The sequence below is a fragment of the Manis pentadactyla genome, chromosome 11 (assembly GCF_030020395.1).
Source record: "Manis pentadactyla isolate mManPen7 chromosome 11, mManPen7.hap1, whole genome shotgun sequence".
In the NCBI taxonomy this organism is placed as follows: Eukaryota; Metazoa; Chordata; class Mammalia; order Pholidota; family Manidae; genus Manis; species Manis pentadactyla.
Genome location: NC_080029.1, coordinates 30,940,838 through 30,959,212, shown reverse-complemented (window position 1 = coordinate 30,959,212; position 18,375 = coordinate 30,940,838). Strand labels below are relative to the sequence as shown.

Genomic DNA, 18,375 nt, shown 5'->3' with positions numbered 1-18,375 from the left:
GCTACGTGGCAGGAAGTACCCCTCCTGTGTACAGTGCAGGATTCTTCCTGTAATTCAGACTCTGCCAGCAACAAGCAGAGCTAGCCTCCTGCCCCTCCTGCACCCTGAGAGCACTGCACTGTGCACAATGAGACCCAGGACCCGAGATACCCACAGGAGTCCTGGGTCTGATTCTTTCTAGAACCTACCTATCTTCTTATTCCTCAGGGAAGCCCTCACTGAGGCACAGAGCCGAGAGAAGCCAGCCAGCCCTGACTCCCCACCCCCAGATCAGCATGTCTTGGTTGGCTGAATCAGAAGAGGAATGGAGTTCACTCTAACATCTCCACTCCTGGAGGGACAAAGGCAGGAAAGAGAAAAGAGGAGGAGGACAGGACTCACCTGCTCCAGGGCTGGGGCTCAACCCATTGCTGGAGGGGCTCCTACTGGCTGGGGGAGCCGCTGGCTTGAGGGCCCCATCAGAAGGAGTCCGCCGGTGCCAACTGGGCTGTGTGGGGGCCGTAAGGGTGACATGGGTGGGAGTCAGGGACTGATTAGGGTCCCGCTTGAAGCGCTCCACTCGGATGTTGACCAGGGGGTTGTGGGTACAGGGGGTCAGGGGCGGGGCCTCAACTGGGGTGACAGGCATTTCATACACCACAATCTCATCACTGTCGGAACGCAGCAGGGAGCGGGTGGAGTTGCACTCAGAGATGGAAGAAAGAGAAAGCAGCGTGAGGGAGGCAGAGGGGTCTCCTAGCAACAGCATGGGCTCTTCCTTCTTGAAGAGCTTCCGGGATGGGGGGCTGGTGCTCCGACGAGGACGGCTGGCCCTCTGAAAAAGACCCTCACGCCTCTTCTTCTCCTCCCGGGCTGGCGGCTCGGGCTCCTCCGGGGGAAGCAGCTGGCACTTGCCAGCTTCCAGCAAGTCAAACCCTAGGCCTGTGGCTGCGAGAACAGCTCCGCAGCCAAGCAGAGCCACCTCACAGCGGCGGTGGTGGGTACCGCCCCGCTTGAGGCTGTTGGTCGGAGTCAGCTGAGGGGTACTGTTGGCTGAGTTGACTGGGGTGGGCTCCTCATGGACTCCATCACTGGACGGACCATCCCCATCCTCTCCACGAGGGAACGGGATACAGAGGTAGGACTGGTTCGGCGAATGCTGTAAGCGACTCTCCCCACTCCTCGGGCCTTCACTGTCCTCATCCTCTGTAAAGATGAGAGGAGTGGAGGGGAAATAGGAAATGGGAATGAAGCAACTAGAGTAAGAATATGGTCCTTATCCCCAGTCCTGGACCTCCTGGCTTAATGGCAGATACAGAGGTCAAACAGTCTGATGGGCAGGACAAAGAACCGGGCATTGAACTACCAGGGCCTTACCCTTCCACAAACAACTGTGACCAACATGGGAAAATCACTCTCCATTCCAGAGCCTCTTCTCTTTGCAGAAAAGGGGATTTGCTAGTTTGCTACTTCTTTTATAAGGACCTTTAACAGTAAGTGCAGTATGAGTGTACTAGAACACTGTTTAGAAAATATCCTTAGCATTTTTGCCCTTGAAATTAGAAGGGACCATGGATTTCTGGAATGATGGCCTAGGGACTTGTCTTAAGACTACTCTCCTGCAAGGTCCAAGATGATGGCACAGAACAACCCAGAACTCATCTCCTCCTACAGATACACTGAATCTACACCTGCATATATGCCAGTCCCTCATGGAGAAGTAATGAGGGCTTACGAACAGCTGCTGCACAAGGGATAGAGGGACCACATGGAGAAGGGGAGGAGAGATGAAGACAGGGCAATGAGACAACCTGCAGTAGGAAGGGATTTCACTGAGGGGTTCACATCCACCCTGTGGCACAGCAACAAAACAGTGGTTTGAAGAGCAACTGGACTATAAGTGAAGAAAATCCATTTACTAGCACTACAGCGTCCACAATGGTGGAGTAACTGCTGGAACTCTCTCGGGGTTGGAAGTGTCAGCAGGTGCCTTTGCTTATATTCCCCCTCCACCTTAACAGCGCAGATGGGAGCAGGGTCCAGGTACTCTAGTTTGCCTGCTAGGCCACCCCACTGAACTCTGGGCCCCTAGCCCATACCAGCTCCAACTGTCCCATCAAGATAATCTCAGCATGGTGTGCTCTGGGACACCCCCAACCTGCACCCAACCCAGCTGTTTCACTAGGACTGCTCTGGCACAAAATGTTGTAGGACACCCTACACCTGCACCCACTTCTAGCTCCAGCCATTCCACCAGGGTGGCCCAAGCAGGGGGCTCCTGTGACCCCCCAGCTCCAGCTATCCTGCTGCAGCACCCCTATGTGGAATAGCCCCCACCTCTACCGGCCTCCAGCACCAACCATCCTGCCAGGTGGTCCAGGTGCAGTACACCCAGGGACCACCCCAACTTGTGCCTGCTCTAGCTCTAGCCACCCAGCCAGGGCACCCCCTGTATGGAGCACCCTAACCTGTACCTGCTTCAGCTCCAGCTCCAGCCATGGCACCAGGGTGTCCCTTTTGTAGACTGTACCAGCCCATGCCTTCTCCAGCTCCAGCCAACCTACCAGGGCAGCACCTGGCAGAGTAACCTGGGATCCCCCCCAAGCCTGTGCCCAAAAGGGGCCAAAGTTTCCAGGCACACATAGTCTATACAGGGGACATTCCTACACAAGGCCACTCCTTCAAGATCAAAAGAAGTAGCTGTTTCACCTAATTTATAGAAACAAACACAGGAAGTTAAACAAAATGAGACAGAGGACTATATTCTAAAGGAAAGAAGAAGACAAAACCTCAAAGAAAAGAAATAACAACCTAATGAAACAGAGGTAAGTACTTCACCAGATAAAAGAGTTCAAAGTAATGGCCACAGAGATGCTCACCAAACTTGGGATAAGAATGAAGAAACACAGAACTTCAAAAAAGAGTTAGAAAATAAAAGAAAGTAACAAACTGAAGTCACAGAGATGAAGAATACAATAACCAAAAAATACACTAGAGAAAATCAACAGCAGATCAGATGATACAGAAAAACAGATCAGCAACCTGGAAGAAAGAAAAATACAAATCACCCAGAACAGCAAAAAGAAAAAAATTCCTTTTTAAATGAGCATAGTTTAAGGACCTCTGGAACAACATCAAGCATAGTAACATTCACACTGCAGGGGTCCCTGATGGGAAGAGAGAAAGGGGAAGAAAATTTACTTGAAGAAATAATGGCTAAAAACTTACCTAACCTAGGTGAGGACCAGACATCCAGGTCCAGGAAGCACAGAGAGTGCCAAACAAGATGAATCCAAAGAGATATCCACCAAGACATATAATTAAAATGGCAAAAGCTAAAGAGAAAATCTCAATGGCAGGAAAAAAAAAAAAAAACAGTTACATACAAGGGAAATCCCATAAGGCTATCTATCAGTTGATTTTCCACCAGAAACTTTGCAGGCCAGAGATGAGTGGCAGGATGTATTTAAAGGGCTGAAAGGGAGGAACTTGCAACCAAGAATACTCTATCTGACAAGGTCATCATTCAGAACTGAAGGAGAGAGAAAGAGTTTCTCAGAAAAGCAAAAGCTAAAGGAGTGTCTCATCACTAAACCAACCTTATAGGAGATGTTAAAGGGTCTTCCTTAAGCAGAAAGGTAAAAGCCATAACTTGAAATAAAAAAATATAGAAAAGAAAAAAATCTCCCTGATAAAGGCAAATATAAAACAAAAGCAGCAAATCAGCTACTTAGAAAATTAGTGTGAAGGTAAAAAGACAAAAACAGTAAAATCAACTATAATAATTGGTTAAGGGATACACAAAATAAAAATGTCCAAACAATGCATCAAAACATAAAATATGAGGGTGAGGGAGTAAAAATATAGTGCTTTTAGAATGCATTTGAACTTAAGCAACAACTTAAAATAGCCTGCTATATGAATGTATGTATGGATGTACCTCATGGTAACCACAAACCAAAAACCTTCAACAGATACACAAAAAATAAAGAGAAAGGAACCCAGACATAACACTAAAGAAAACCATCAAAACACAATGGAAGAGACCAAGAGAAGAAAGGAATAGAGAAGAGCTACAAAAACAACCAGGCAACAATTAACCAAATGGCAATACATACATAGCAATCAATAATTACTTTAAATATAAATGGACTAAGTACTCCAATCAAAAAACATGGAATGGCTGAATGGATTAAAAAACAAAACCCATTTATATTACCTACAAGAGACTCACTTCAAATCTAAAGCCACACACAGACTGAAAGTGAAAGGACAGAGAAAAGATATTCCATGCAAATGAAAACAAAAAGCTGGGGTAGCAATACTCATATCAGACAAAACAGACTTTAAAACTAAGACAATAACAAAAGACAAAGAAGGGTATTACAAAATGATAAGGGGGTCATTCTAAGAAGAGAATATAACATTCATAAACATTTATCCACCCAACATCGAAGCACCTAAACAGATAAAGCAAATATTAACAGACATAAAGGAGGAAATTGATAGTACTAAAACAATAGTAGGGAACTTTAATACCCCACTTACATCAGTGGATGGTCATACACTGACAGAAAATCAATGAGGAAACATTGGCCTTAAACAACACGTTAGATCAGACAGACAGACTAAATATGTGTATAAAAAAATTTTACCCCCTAATTACAGAATATACATTCTTTCAAGTGCATATGGAACATTCTCTAGGATACAGTATGTTAGACCACAAATCAAGTCTCAATAAATTCAAGAAGACTGAAATCATATCAATCATTATTTCTGACAATAATGGTATGAAAAGAAACTAGAAATCAATTATAAGAAGAAAACTGGAAAAACAAACGTTGAGATGAAACATGGTACTAAACAATCTGTGGGTCAATGAAGAAGTCAAAGAGGAAATAAAAAAATACATTGAGACAAATGAAAATGGAAATACAACTTTCCAAAATTTATGGGATGCAATAAAAGCAATTCTAAGAGGGAGGCTCATAGCAATACAGGCCTACCTCAAGAAACAAGAAAACTCCCAAATACATATAACTTTTTACCTAAAGGAACTAGAAAAAAGGAAGAATAAACAGCCCAAAGTTAGTAGAAGGAAGGAAATAATAAAGATTAGAGCAAAAATAAATGAAATAGAGATTTAAAAACAATAGAAAAGATCAGTGAAACTAAAAGCTGGTTCTTTGAAAAGATAAAATCGATAAACCTGTAGCTAAACTCAAGAAAAAAAGAGAGAGTCCAAATAAAATCAGAAATGAAAGAGAAGTTACAATTGACACCACAGAAACACAAAGGATCATAAGATTACTACGAAAAATTATACACCAACAACTTGAAAAACCTAAAGAAATGGATAGATTCCTACAGACACACAACCTCCTAAGACTGAATCACAAAGAAACAGAAAATCTGAATAGACTGATGACAAGTAACATAATTGAAGCTGTAATTTAAAAACTCCCCCAGAACAAAAGTCCAGGACCAAAGAGCTTCAGAGGTTAATTCTATCAAACATTTAAAGAAGGCTTAGTACCTATCCTTCTCAAACTATACCAAAAAACTGAAGAGGAAAGAAGGCCTCCAAATTCCTTTTAAGAGACCAGCATTACCCTGATACCCAAACCAGACAAAGACACTACACAAAAAAGAAAATTACAGGCCAATGTCCCTGATGAACATACATGCAAAAATCCTCAATATTAGCAAACTGAACTCAATAATATATTAAAAGGATCATATACCATGATTAAGCAGGATTTATTCCAGGGATACTAGGATAGTTTATCATACATAAGTTAATCAATGTGAAACACCATATTAAAAAAATAAAGGATAAAAATCTTGTGATCAACTCAATAGATACAAAAAAAAAGAACCTTACAAAAGTCAATATCCATTTATGATTAAAAGATCTCAACGAAGTGGGTATAGAGGGAACATACCTCAACATAATAAAGGATATATATGACAAACCCACAGCTGCATCATACTCAATGGTGAAAAGCTAAAAGCTTTTCCTCTAAGATCAGGAAAAAGACAAGAATGCCCACTTTCACTACTTGTCTTCAGTATAGTACTGGAAGTCCTAGTCACACAATTAGGCAAGAAAAAAATAAAATAAAATGCATCCAAATGGGAAAAGAAGAAGTAAAACTGACACTATAAGCAGATGACATAATATTATAATAGAACACCCTACAGACTCCACCAGACAGCTATCTGTAAGAGAATAAAACTAGAACACTATCTTACATCATACACAAGTAACTCTAAATGGATTCCACTTTTGAGATATCAGGAAAAAAAAATTAAGTAGAAAATCCCATTTATAACTGCATCAAAAAGAAAAAATACCTAGGGCTAAATTTAACCAAGGAGGTGAAAGATCTGTACTCTGAAAACTATAAGACAATGAAGAAAGAAACCGAAGACACAAATAGATGGAAATATATTCCATGTTCATGTATTGGAAGAATTAATATTGTTATAATGTCTATACTACCCAAAGCAATCTACAGATTCAAAGCAATCCCTATCAAAACACAAATATCAGTTTTCACAGAACTAGAACAAGTAATCCTAAAACTTGTATGGAACCACAAAAGACTCCAAAGAGCCAAAGTGATCTTGAGAAAGAAGAACAAAGCTGGAGGTATCATGCTTTTTTATTTCAAACTATACTACAAAGCTACAGTAGTTAAAACAGCATGATACTGGATGAAAACAGACACATAGATTGATGGAACAGAGAGCCCAGAAAAAAATCCACACATATATGTCAATTAATCTATGAAAAAGGAGGCAAACATATACAGTGGGGAAAAGATTGTCTCTTCAATAAATGGTGTTGGGAAAACTAGACAGCTACTTGCAAAAGAATGAAACTAGATCATTATCTTACACCATATCCAAAACTAACTCAAAATGGATAAGCAAATATGACTGTAAGACCTAAAACCATTAATCCTAGAAGAAATCATAGGCAGTAAGCTCTTTGATATCCATCTTAGCTATATTTTTTGGGCCAATTTTCTCAGGTAAGGGCAACAAATGCTAAAATAAAAATTACATCAAACTAAAAAGCTTCTGCACAGTAAAGAAACCATCAATAAAACCAAAATGCAGCCTACTAAACTGGTGATGGTATTTAAAGATGATACATCCACTAAGGGGTTAATATCCAAAATATTTAAAGAACTTGCATAATCTTAATACCAAAAAATAATCCAATTAAAAAATGGACAGAGGACTGGAGTAGACATTTTTCTAAAGACACACAGGTGACCAACAGGCACATGAAAAGATGCTCAACATCACTAATCATCAGGGAAATGCAAATCAAAACTATAATGACTTATTACTTCACACCTGTCAGACTGGCTATTAATTGGCTATTATCAAAAAGACAAAAAAGTAACAAGAATTGGCAAGAATGTGGGGAAAGGAGAACTTCTGTATACTGTTAGTGGGAATGTAAATGGTGTAACCACTATGGAAAACACTATAGAGGTTCCTCAAAAAATTAAAAGTAAATCGTATCATATCATCCAGCAATTCCACTTCTGGGTAGTTATCTGAAAAAAATGAAAACACCAAAAAGAGATATATGATATATGCTCCTCTGCATACATTGTAGCATTATTTACAATAGCCAATATATAGAAGCAACCTAAGTATCCATCAATAGATGAACAGCTACAGAAAATATGGCATATGTGTGTGTGTGTGTGTGTGTGTGTGTGTGTGTACATGCACACACACACACACACAGTGGAATATAACTCAGCCATATAAAAGAATGAAATCTTGTCATTTGTGACAACATGGATGGACTTAGGGGATATTATACTAAGTGAAATAAATCACATGAAGAAAGACAAACACTGCATGATTTCCCTTATATGTGGAGTCTAATAAACAAAAGAAATGAACAAACAAACAGACTCACAGATACAGGAAACAAACTGTTGGTTACCAGAGGGGAGGGGGATGGGAGGATGGGCAAAATAAGTGAAGGGAATTAACAGGTACAAACTTCCAGTAATAAAATAAGTAAGTCAGGGGGATTTAATGTACAGCATAAGGAATATGGTCAACAATCTTGTAACAACTTTGTATGGTGGCAGATGGTAACTACACTTATTGTAGAGATCATTTCATAACATACAAAATATTGAATGTCTATGATATAACACCTGAAACTAACAGGATATTGTATGTCAACTATACTTTGATTAATAAAAAAAAAAAGACTAGTCTCCTGCAAAGGACTGGAATCCCCTACATGGGTGAAGGCCAGTTACTCTAGACTGACCTAGCAACCTTGGAAGTCACAGAGATGAGTACACTATCCAAGAGAGAACCCAGAGAAGACCTACTCATTCGGTAATCACAGGCAATAACCAAACACTAAAGGGAAACTACAGTGGCTTCTACCACCATTGCCTGTTTTGCAGACTCCCCACGTAAAATACAAGGAAACACACTCAGAAAAGGGAAATGCCTGATTCAAGTCTTCACCCTCTGCACTGTCCTCAGCAGACCAGACTACAACTGGCCTGTTGGGATAGGGGGTCAAGGGCAGGCTCTAGGCAGCAGTAGGAAGAAACTGTGACTTGGAAAGATTCAGTAACAAGGCAGTAGTGCAATTGAGAAGCGATAGGGTAGAGGGACCAGGAGCTGAGCAGAAGAGGAGCCAACCCCCACAAAGTAGTACTAGGGGTCCTTCAACAGCCCTAGAAGCTTGTTCAAGAATGCCCTGAGCGAACAAGGACAGAGCCACGACGAGGGCAATGCTTACCCATCTCCATAAGGCTGGTGAACCCTGGCAGCGCTGGGCTACTCCTTGGGCCCTTCCCCAGGTTGGGGGCACTGGATGACCACTGTTTGTATCCATCTACCAGGGACTTGAGGCTGAAAAAGGGGAAATGAGTAAACTGTTACAACTAGTTACTTCCCTTACTCTATCCTTAGTTCCCTGGACCTATGGAAATGTCTGTCTGTTTCATTACACCAAAGCCTTAGAACCCTGGGGTACAGGCAATGAACCCACCTGGTATGAGCCCACCTGCTTCATAAACAAAAGCACACATGCTCTAGGGAAAGAAAAGCAGTGGATGACTTCATACGCTGCTACGGAGCTGTGGGAAGACCTGGCAGGCAGGCTGGCAAGAGGGCAGAAAGAATAACGACTGCCCGGCACTGTCCAGGGTCTTGTCTGAGCCTGTTTTAATGGAGAGGATCAATCAATCCACAGACACTGAATAAAACACATTGGTGACATTAGAAATATTGCAATGCAAACATCTGAGATGCCAGATGCACTGGGCAGATGAGCTAGCAGAGGTAGGCCAGGCTACTTCACTCACACCATTTCTCAGTTTCTCCTTCCAAGCTTATGGCATGCTCAGGCAACTTCCAAAGCCATCAATTTTTCAAAACGAAAAATCAATGAACAAAGTTGCATCAGCCCAGTGCACTTTGGGACAGACCTATGTGGGTAGTACATAATGCTGTACTCAATCCCTCAGTTTGTCTGTAAATGGAGAGGAAAAGGACAGGGACTCACTGTCAAATCCCTATAAACAGCTCACACCAGCAAGCCAGTCACTCAGAGGATACAGACTAGATAACCCGTCAGCCCCCTTACAGGATGGGGGAATCAGAGGCCCAGAAGCACTGGTGTTTCCTCCAAAAGATAATAAAGAGGAGGAATTAAGGACTCTGTGGACTGTTGTTGGCCTGAAGACTCCTGGGTTATAACCAGACGTGGCTCTCATTGTAGGGCTTGAATGAGCCATTCAACTAAAATCCACTCTTCTCAGCCCATCATGAGGGAGAGAAGGATCAACTTTTTCCCTGACCTCAGATCCGTTTCAAGTGCTTTCAGAAATACCAATGAATTAAAATACATTCCAGCCGTGAGAGGTTTCAACCAAAGTGCACAGCCAGGGATAAGCATGCTGATAACCTATAGCCTGGGACTTCTAACTGATGGTATAATATCACCTCCAGTTTTGAGTCCACGGAAATCCAGATCAGCAAAGTCAGAGCCAGTGCTGAAGACCAAAGGATAAATAGCCATGTATTATCTCCTTAAACTAAGGGTGCCAGGAGAATCCCAGCAACAGGAGTGAGAGTCAGGGAAGTGAGGAAAGGTGAAGTCAGACCAACAAAGGAATTTTCCCAAGGTGCACAATGGTACTGCTTAAAAAAAGAAAAAGTCTGCACAGCCCTGGCGATAATGAAGCTTGATTCTATGGGTTGCCATGAGAACAAAAAAATGGAAGGGGAATTATTACCAGAACATTCGATGAAAGGGTGAAGATGAGACTCACCCCAAGTGGAAATGTGGAGATTCTGATGGGGTACTTATACCATTAGTTTTCTCACGTCTCTGGGGGGATCTTCAATGAATAAAAAAAATCAGTAGTAGGAAAAAGTGGGTACATCAAGCTCAATCTCTCCCACATGACAACCCTCAAGGCTGGACGACTGTAGTCATCTCATAAGCTGCCCTCCTCCTGTCCAGCCAGCAAAGCCTACACCATGAGGGAATCTTAACAAGTTGGTCCTGTTTAGCTGCTCCAGGCCCAGGACCCCCCAAGTCTGTGAGACAAAGGTCCCTGGGCAGCCACAGAATAACTGCAGGGAGGCGGTGAATCCAAAGAGCCCCAAGCTGTCTACAGACCAGTGCATATGATTCCTACAGGTAGGCACCTTTTCTTAAAAGGATGGAGATGCAAATTCACTTAACGTTACTGAATTCAATATATAGCTTCTTGTCGTGACATATTTTCTTCATGCAACAGGGACTAAAATTAGAAATATCATCATATAGAGAGGCTCTCAAAAATTTCTAACATTAAAAGAGTCTTTACTCAAGACTGGGCAGAATATGCTTTATTTCTTCAATAGGAACTGAGAATCATGAAAATTTTTAAAAAAAGAAAATATTTTGAACTACTTCAAAAGTTTTAAGGGCAAATCTATGTAAGAACAAAGAAAATTCTGAAGCTAATTAATACTTTGTAATGTGAAATAAAGTTAATTTACTAGCAAGACAAGTAATCAAGTTGCTATTGTTCTACTAGGATCCATAGCCAACCTGGTAAATCCTATCTGGAATCAAACTGATGTCAGAAATACCAAGAGATTCAGGGTGAGCGAGTTTCTTAGATCCAGCCAAACCCCAATCTAGACCAGGGCTTAAAGGACAAACTGAGGAGCTCTTGATCCTACAGAACTTAGTACACAGCAGAGCAATTTAGCATTGCCAGAGGATTTAATCACTTAATTCTTACTTGGCTTAGGTAGTTTGACCTACATATCTAAATTTTCTATTCCAAGTAATCTAGTGATTTCCAAAGCCTGCCTTTGAAGAGTTAATCTTTTATGAACCAAGTTGATTATTTTCTACTCAGGTCTGACAAGGGGCAATAGATTCTGGACATGAAATCTAAGAATATGAAGGAACACTAAGTCGAATTACACAATCAGGGCACCAACATGCCTAATATTCAACCTCAGAAGTTCTTTGGGAAGTCACCAAAAAGGGTACAGGGAGTTGCTGCTTACCTTCATGCTTAGAAAAGTCAAGAAACAGGGTTCTAGATTCTAACCACCAAGAATAAGAAGTACAAACCATTACGTTCATTCACTAGCTATGAAATCAGAGTCTGCCATGAGAAGCAATGGAAGACTTCAGAGAAATACTTACATATGCTTACTATGAGCCCGCTAATCTATGCACTTCACAAAATGAATTGATTTAATCCTCACTTCAATTCCATGAGATGGGTACTGACAGAATCCTCACATTAGAGATGAGAAAACAGAAGGGCACATGGCTAGGCATGGTGGAGCCAGGATTCACACGCAGGCAGTCTGGGGTCAGCATCTGAGCTCTCCACTGCTACTGATGAGTGACTGGCCCGTGAAGAACCAGCACTGGGAGAACTTGACTGCTAGGCCACAGAGAACACAAGCACAGGCAAGGTGCAAAGGTACGTCCTGGGCTTTGCCCAGAGGGGTGCTCACAACACATCCATGTGGCTGTGGGCCTAAAGGAAGTTCGAGTGGCCCCAGAGTTACAGCTGACTGCACCACCAGACCCGGATTATTCTACCTGCCCTGCTTTGGGACGAGCCTCCAGGTGAGAAAGTACTATAATCCCTGCTCTTCCTTTTTCCTCCAAGCAGATGTTTCAAGGGGAAGAGCTAGGTACAAGCAGAGTATGTAGGCAGAACTGTTTACATTTAGTTAATGCCTGGGCTACACGCTGCTCTGAGTCAGATGTCTCCACGTGTTGGCAAACTATACCTAGTGGGCTAAATCCTGCTCCCATCCCCCGTTTTTATAGTTTTACCACATAGTCATGCTCTTTCATTTACGTATCGTCCATGGTCTGTGGCTGCTTTTGCACTACCTCAGTGGAGTTGAGTAGCTGCAAAAGAGATAATATGCTCTGGCAATATGCCAAAAAGCCTAAAATATTTATTACCTGGCCCTTTATGGGAAAAGTATACTGACCCTGTCCTAGGAGGTTCAAGGGAACAAGGAGATTGGAAAACGCTGTTGCCAAGGTCAAGAAGTCTGTAATTTCTCAGAAAGGAGTGAAACTCAACAGAGAAAAAGGTTTTCATTTCATAATTCTCAAAGGGTACGCCGTTCCTTAGGTGGAACTTCCCATCGCCTGGCTCTTACCCTTCGTCTCCTGAGGCAAGCTCCTTCTGCCCAAGCGTACCTGGCCCCCAGGTTCGTCCCTTCTTCTTGGGGGCTCTCTTCTCCTCCTCTTCCCCCTCCTCCTTTGGGGTGACAGGGCTCCGGCCCCAGGTTTTGCTGCTTTCACCTGGTGTCACTGTGAAGAACAAGGGTTGGATGGGGTCTGAAAAAAGAGGGTCTCCCCAAAACTATCCTGTACCCCACCAGACACACACACACACACACACACACACACACACACACACACACACACTTAGAGGTGCAGGGAAGAAGTCAGACTGCTTCAGAAAGTCTGTGCCTGAATGGAGTCTTCCAGGAAAGTAATGGTGACTTCAGCCACCAATCACTTAGCACACTCCAAGTAACAAACATGGGAAAACACCCTAGATCCTTACTAGTCCAGTGTAAAGCTGGAGCTCAGGCCAGCCAGACAGCAGAGTTCCAAAAAGATCTGACTTAAGGAACTTCTGTTGGGTGGAACTGGATTGGGGGTGGGTCGGTGAGGAGGTAGATGGCAGAGAGAAAAGGGAAGGGGAAAGGAAGACGTGAAAGCGCAGAAATTTTGGTATGAGTTCTGGAAAGCAGAAAATGATTTCAAGATATGGAGAAGAAAGTCAGGAGGTAGGAGCAGAGGTGGAAGGAACAGGCCTAGAGAAACATAATAGATAAGAGAGACAGAGCAGTCTTCTAACACTGATACCTTAGAGCAACTATTGAAACGCAATCGCTTCAGAGACTAGGCTTACATCATAAATGAGTGAAGTGAGCCAGTTATCAGAAAAAGGGGAGTTGAAGGGACTGGGGCAGAATACAGTGCATACAGAAGCTGCCTTCAGTTCCATCAGTGGCCACATGGAAAAGGGAATCCACTGATGTGAATTGGTTTTTCAAGGAAAGCCAGAAATCCAGGGCTTTTTAATGAACTCTATCTTTACATTAGGGAAATTAGTTCATTTATTAATACACACAGGTACACATACACATATGTACATATGTGTGTATATGTATATGTAAATTCTTTTTAATAAACATTGCAATAAAAATAAAATTGATCCACATTTGGCCAACTATAAAGTATTTGGGAAGTTTCCCTAAAACTTAAACTTTGAAAACACCCTTCTCTGGGAAGCATGAACAAAAGAAACACAATGGTACCCCAAATATGGCAGAGAGCACACAAGGTCCCCTGGCCAGGGTTCCAATCTGTATATACATCACAGATCAGTGTCCAAATCGCTTTGGAATTCAACAGAGATCCAGTCAATACCCAAAAATTCCTTTGCTGGTATTTGACTAAAAGTAAAAGGCTGAGGAGTCAGTATAGCCAATGGAGAGACAAGGTGGAGGGGCTAAGGGTTTGCGTACATATGTGCATGTATATACACATTGTCGAGGAGAGGAGGCAGAAGTTATGGATGGAGCAAGCCTGGACCAGTCGGTGGCTGGACAGAGCAGGGTACAGGTGCCCCTGGTGTGTTCTGGCCCCAACAATTTGGGAAACAGTCTCACACTGGATGGCTCGAAGGCGAGGAATGATGGTGGGGCTTGCAGGAGGACTGGACCGGCTGTGGATGAGACTCTTCCTTTTATCCATGGTGGGGGAGGCCTGTACCGTGAACTTGTGCTGGAAATCTGCTTGGGGAAAGACAGACACATGTGTGCATTAGAATCTTCCCATAATCAAATTCCTAGGAGAAAACTGATATTTCCTGGAAGGCTTGAGGGACAGACCCTTGTTTCCTGGGAAGTTCCCTGTTCACCTGGGAAATGTTCTCTTTTCAGAATCATCTTTTTCCCAAAAGATTGCAAGACGACAGTATAAGGAGTGGGAAAATTCATTATCAGAGTGAAAGTCATCAGACAGTTTTCACAAAGCCATCTATGTGATGTATACAGGTGTGCCAATTACATATTTGGAACAGTTTTAAGAACATGAGACTTGTTGACTGTTTTAAGAAATCTAACTTGAAATTCTCCATTCCATATATTCCTTTAGTAGTACATGCCCCCTTTTCTAAGCAACCAAAGCAGGGAGACTGATGTTTCCAGCTAAGTGTAGGCACAGCAGAGTAATACGAACTGATCTAATCCTTGGTGGGAATCTAGGAACGTGAGGAAGACAGAGCTAATGGTCCAAATTCTAGCACATTCCAAAGGCAGTTATGGCAGAGCATAAGGAATGTAAAACTTATAGCTCTGAATTCCTAAGTACCAGTCTCCTCATCTATCAGAGGTTTAATAAACAGCTGCATGTTTGCACCTAGGTCTCCCACCAGGCTGATCTCCCTGGAGGTAGGAACGGTTGCTTTCCTATCTGCTTCCCCAGCATGCAGTATGCCGCCCCATGCTAGGTGTTCAAGAGGTGCTTAAAGACTCCATGCACCTGGAAGAACCAAATGTGCAACATCCTAACCAGTAAACATGTCCCATGAACACCCACCAAATTTCAGTAAATAAATTCCCTTGTCTGTACTTAAGCCACAACCCTAGTGCTTAAAATAATCCACTCGTGCTCCTATTAGGTCCTTTTCCTTTGGTTCCTCACACTTCCAATAAGATTGCTTCCTGGGGCCCTCAAGACTCAGAATACAATGAACTTTTAATCTACCTAAGCACACACTTGAGAATGCACAGCCCCACATGGTACATTACACTCCACAGAGATTTAAATTTATAGTTTTATATTTCTTTGCATTTCCCCCAAGGCTGTACATACCACAAGTGTACCTTTATTGAGCCAGCATATTACTAAAAGGTTATGTGTAAATCAAATTCTTATACACTAATCCTAATCGCAACTGCACAGACAGGACTATTTAAAGAAACCTTGAGATGAGTTATTTTGCAGAGCTAAGAGTTCCCTTGTCTCACACACATACACCCTGGAATTTTCCCAATTATATGCTTCCTTCTCCAGATTTGCCTAAAGTGAGCTGTGCCTACGTGGGCAGCCCTGCTTCTAGCAGCCTGGCCCGTGCTTGCTGTCAGGTCCACCAGAGTCACCAGCTTGTCTTCTGTGTTTAGTCACACTCCACAGTCCTGCAGTTGGGTAGCTTTTCGGCAGGCCAGTCTTGCCACCGAACACAACGGCCCATTTCAAACTAGCTCTGCTTTGAGACCTGGGTCTCCTGCTTCCAGGCTCAGACCCTGGCTCTCACACACCCTGCCACCAGCCTCTAAGCAGGTCCCTGGCCACTGACCAGAAGGGAGGCTGATGCGGTTTCCATCCTTGAGCTTCAGCCGGCTCTTCCTGAACTTGCCCTTGCGTTTCTTCACCCGGGGCTTCTCCTGGCACAGCTGGTGGATGATGACGTTGAGCTCGCGCTCCAGGATGTCGATCTCACGCTCAGCCAGCTCCTGCTCCCGGCGCCGCAGCAGCTCCTCCTGGTTCTTCTGCTGGAGTGCGGCCCGCGTCAGCTCCTCCTCCCAGGTGCGGAGCTCCTGCAGGAGGGTGGAACCATCAGAGAGAAGGGTGGGTGCTCATGGCAACCCAGAGGGCATTCCCCCATACTTCCAGTCCCCACGGGCTCAACAGTTAGCAGGCACATGGCCTGACCATCCTGAAGGGTGGGGAAAGGCAGGCTCAGACAGCCATTCTGAAGATACAACTAGAGTAGCTAAAGCCATAGACCAAGCCCTGGAGACAGTTCCCAGTTGCTCCTTGATTATTAAAATTGCCTGTTATTGGGAAAAAATGGGAGTACGGGTAGAAAAAAATATGATCACATATTTGAATTTTACAGACTTGGTTCTATTTTCATTTTTGCCATTACATAAAGGATCTTTTTAAAATCCAGCCAACTTAATATGATCTAGCTTTAAATGTGCCCACTGTAAATCAATCACCCTCTGATATCACCTAACATTCAAGTAACAGTAAATATATTTTCAGGATGGCTGTTCATAAGGTACGCGAAGCATTTCATCTAAGTCTTTGTTCACATAGTAAGTGAGTGCACTGAGGCATGAGGCTAACTCTCATCTTCCTTGAAGATAACCCTTTGCTCTGGAAGGATGGTGACAGCACAGCAAAGAGAAGAGAAAACATTTTCTGAAGTCTTTGCCAGACACTGCCACATTAGGTGGGCAGAACTTCTTCCCTGCTTCCCCTTTTTCTTTCTGCATGAATTTGTAATGAACCCAGCAGAGCTCCTGAGCTGAAGGATGGGGACAGAGAATTAGGAAACAGGAGAGAAAGAAAACAGAAAAGAGAACAGAGCATGTGTACAAAATTTCAAAATCTAGAATCTAAACTGGTAACACTGGTTACCCTGACCTAGGACTGACGTGGGGTCAGGCTGGAGGGCTAAAACTTAAGAAGCTTTTGTATCAATAACCTGATGGAAGCATGTCTAAAAAAACCGGAAGTTTCTTCAGTACAGCAGCAGAGCAACATTTCTGTGGCTGGAAGTCACAATGAAATGCTGCACTGGAAGAAGTAATTCTGGACTAAAAATACTGTAGAAAGGGAACACAGAACTACAAAAAGAAGTATGTCAACACATATTAGGGCAGCTGAGCAGGAAGTAGAGAGCAGAAGAGAGAACAGAGACAAGATCGGAAAGAAATATTCTGATGTTAGGAACTTTTCATTCAACTTGTCCTCCAGTCCCAAGAGAAATGAAAATAGCCATAAAAATGATAAAAAGCAGAGAGATAAGAAAAGGATAAGACACCTGGCACATGGCAGGTGTTCAGTACTTGCTGGATAGCCATTGAGCCAATGAATGAGTGAATGACAAAGAAGAAGGAGACAGAGGACAATTTTATTAATGCACTTCTTTATGGGAACATAGTTTAATCATAGGTGCCCAAGAGTGAACTTTTGAACTCCTTCTTAGAGGAAATAAACTCCAAACCGATCACTGGTTGTATACCCTCCAAATCCTTGGCAACTTTGTCCCACTACTTTGTTTTCACACCAGGAGAACAAAAACACATGAAAGAGTCAGAAAAATTATGCTTGGTTGGTTGATCTTGCTGCTAAATGGGGAAGTTGAAAAGTTCAAGCTAATTTTAGTTTAAGTCCTCCTCTCCTGCATGCTCTTGTCTAGAGGATGGTTTGAGTCTAAGCCCCGTCCTTCCAGGGAACTTGAACCCCAGCCCAGAGACCAATCCACCATCACAATACAGAAGCAGCAGGCTGAGCCACTCTGAAGCCTGAGCTGAATCATATGGGAAACCAGGATATTTATGGGCTACTCACCTATGGCACCACATACCTGGCAATCCCCTTCTTGTGAAATACCTATCTGGGGATCATCTTCATAGTGTGCAAATCATATCTTCCACAAGCAATGATTTAAGAGGACTTTCTTTTGAGAGAAAGTTCATGATCCATCCCAACTATGAACCTTATGATAGACATCGTAGCACAGGGATTAAGAGCAAGGACTCTGGAACAAAATGCCTGAATTGTGGCCTCCGGCAAATTACTATGGGCATCAGATATAATATAATATGGTTGGTACTTAAAAGCATCAACATCACAGGACTGTATTAGAGAAGACAATTACTAGTTTATGTAGGATTACATGAGAATTCATATAAATTACTTATAATAGAGTAATAGAGCATGGCACATAGTACATGCTCTACAAATGTTAGCTATTATGAGAATGGGTTTGACATTTCCTAGTAACTTCTTAATGGACAAAATCCCTTATA

General features: G+C 42.8%; 1 protein-coding gene across 3 annotated transcripts in view; it reads right to left on the bottom strand.

Annotated features, from left to right (window-relative positions):
• Window positions 1-18,375, bottom strand: part of MAP3K9 (mitogen-activated protein kinase kinase kinase 9) — a 77,449-nt gene that overhangs the window by 6,532 nt on the left and 52,542 nt on the right. The window contains exons 6-11 of one of the 3 annotated variants that reach the window (XM_036913331.2): window positions 15,909-16,149; window positions 14,218-14,340; window positions 12,691-12,844; window positions 10,323-10,391; window positions 8,786-8,898; window positions 382-1,185 (exon numbers count right to left, since the gene is read on the bottom strand). In XM_036913331.2, the coding sequence (XP_036769226.2) occupies window positions 382-1,185; window positions 8,786-8,898; window positions 10,323-10,391; window positions 12,691-12,844; window positions 14,218-14,340; window positions 15,909-16,149 (1,504 nt within the window). Of the gene's footprint in view, window positions 1-381; window positions 1,186-8,785; window positions 8,899-10,322; window positions 10,392-12,690; window positions 12,845-14,073; window positions 14,341-15,908; window positions 16,150-18,375 lie in introns of all 3 variants that reach the window. The other 2 variants (XM_036913330.2, XM_036913332.2) reach the window with 2 other exon arrangements.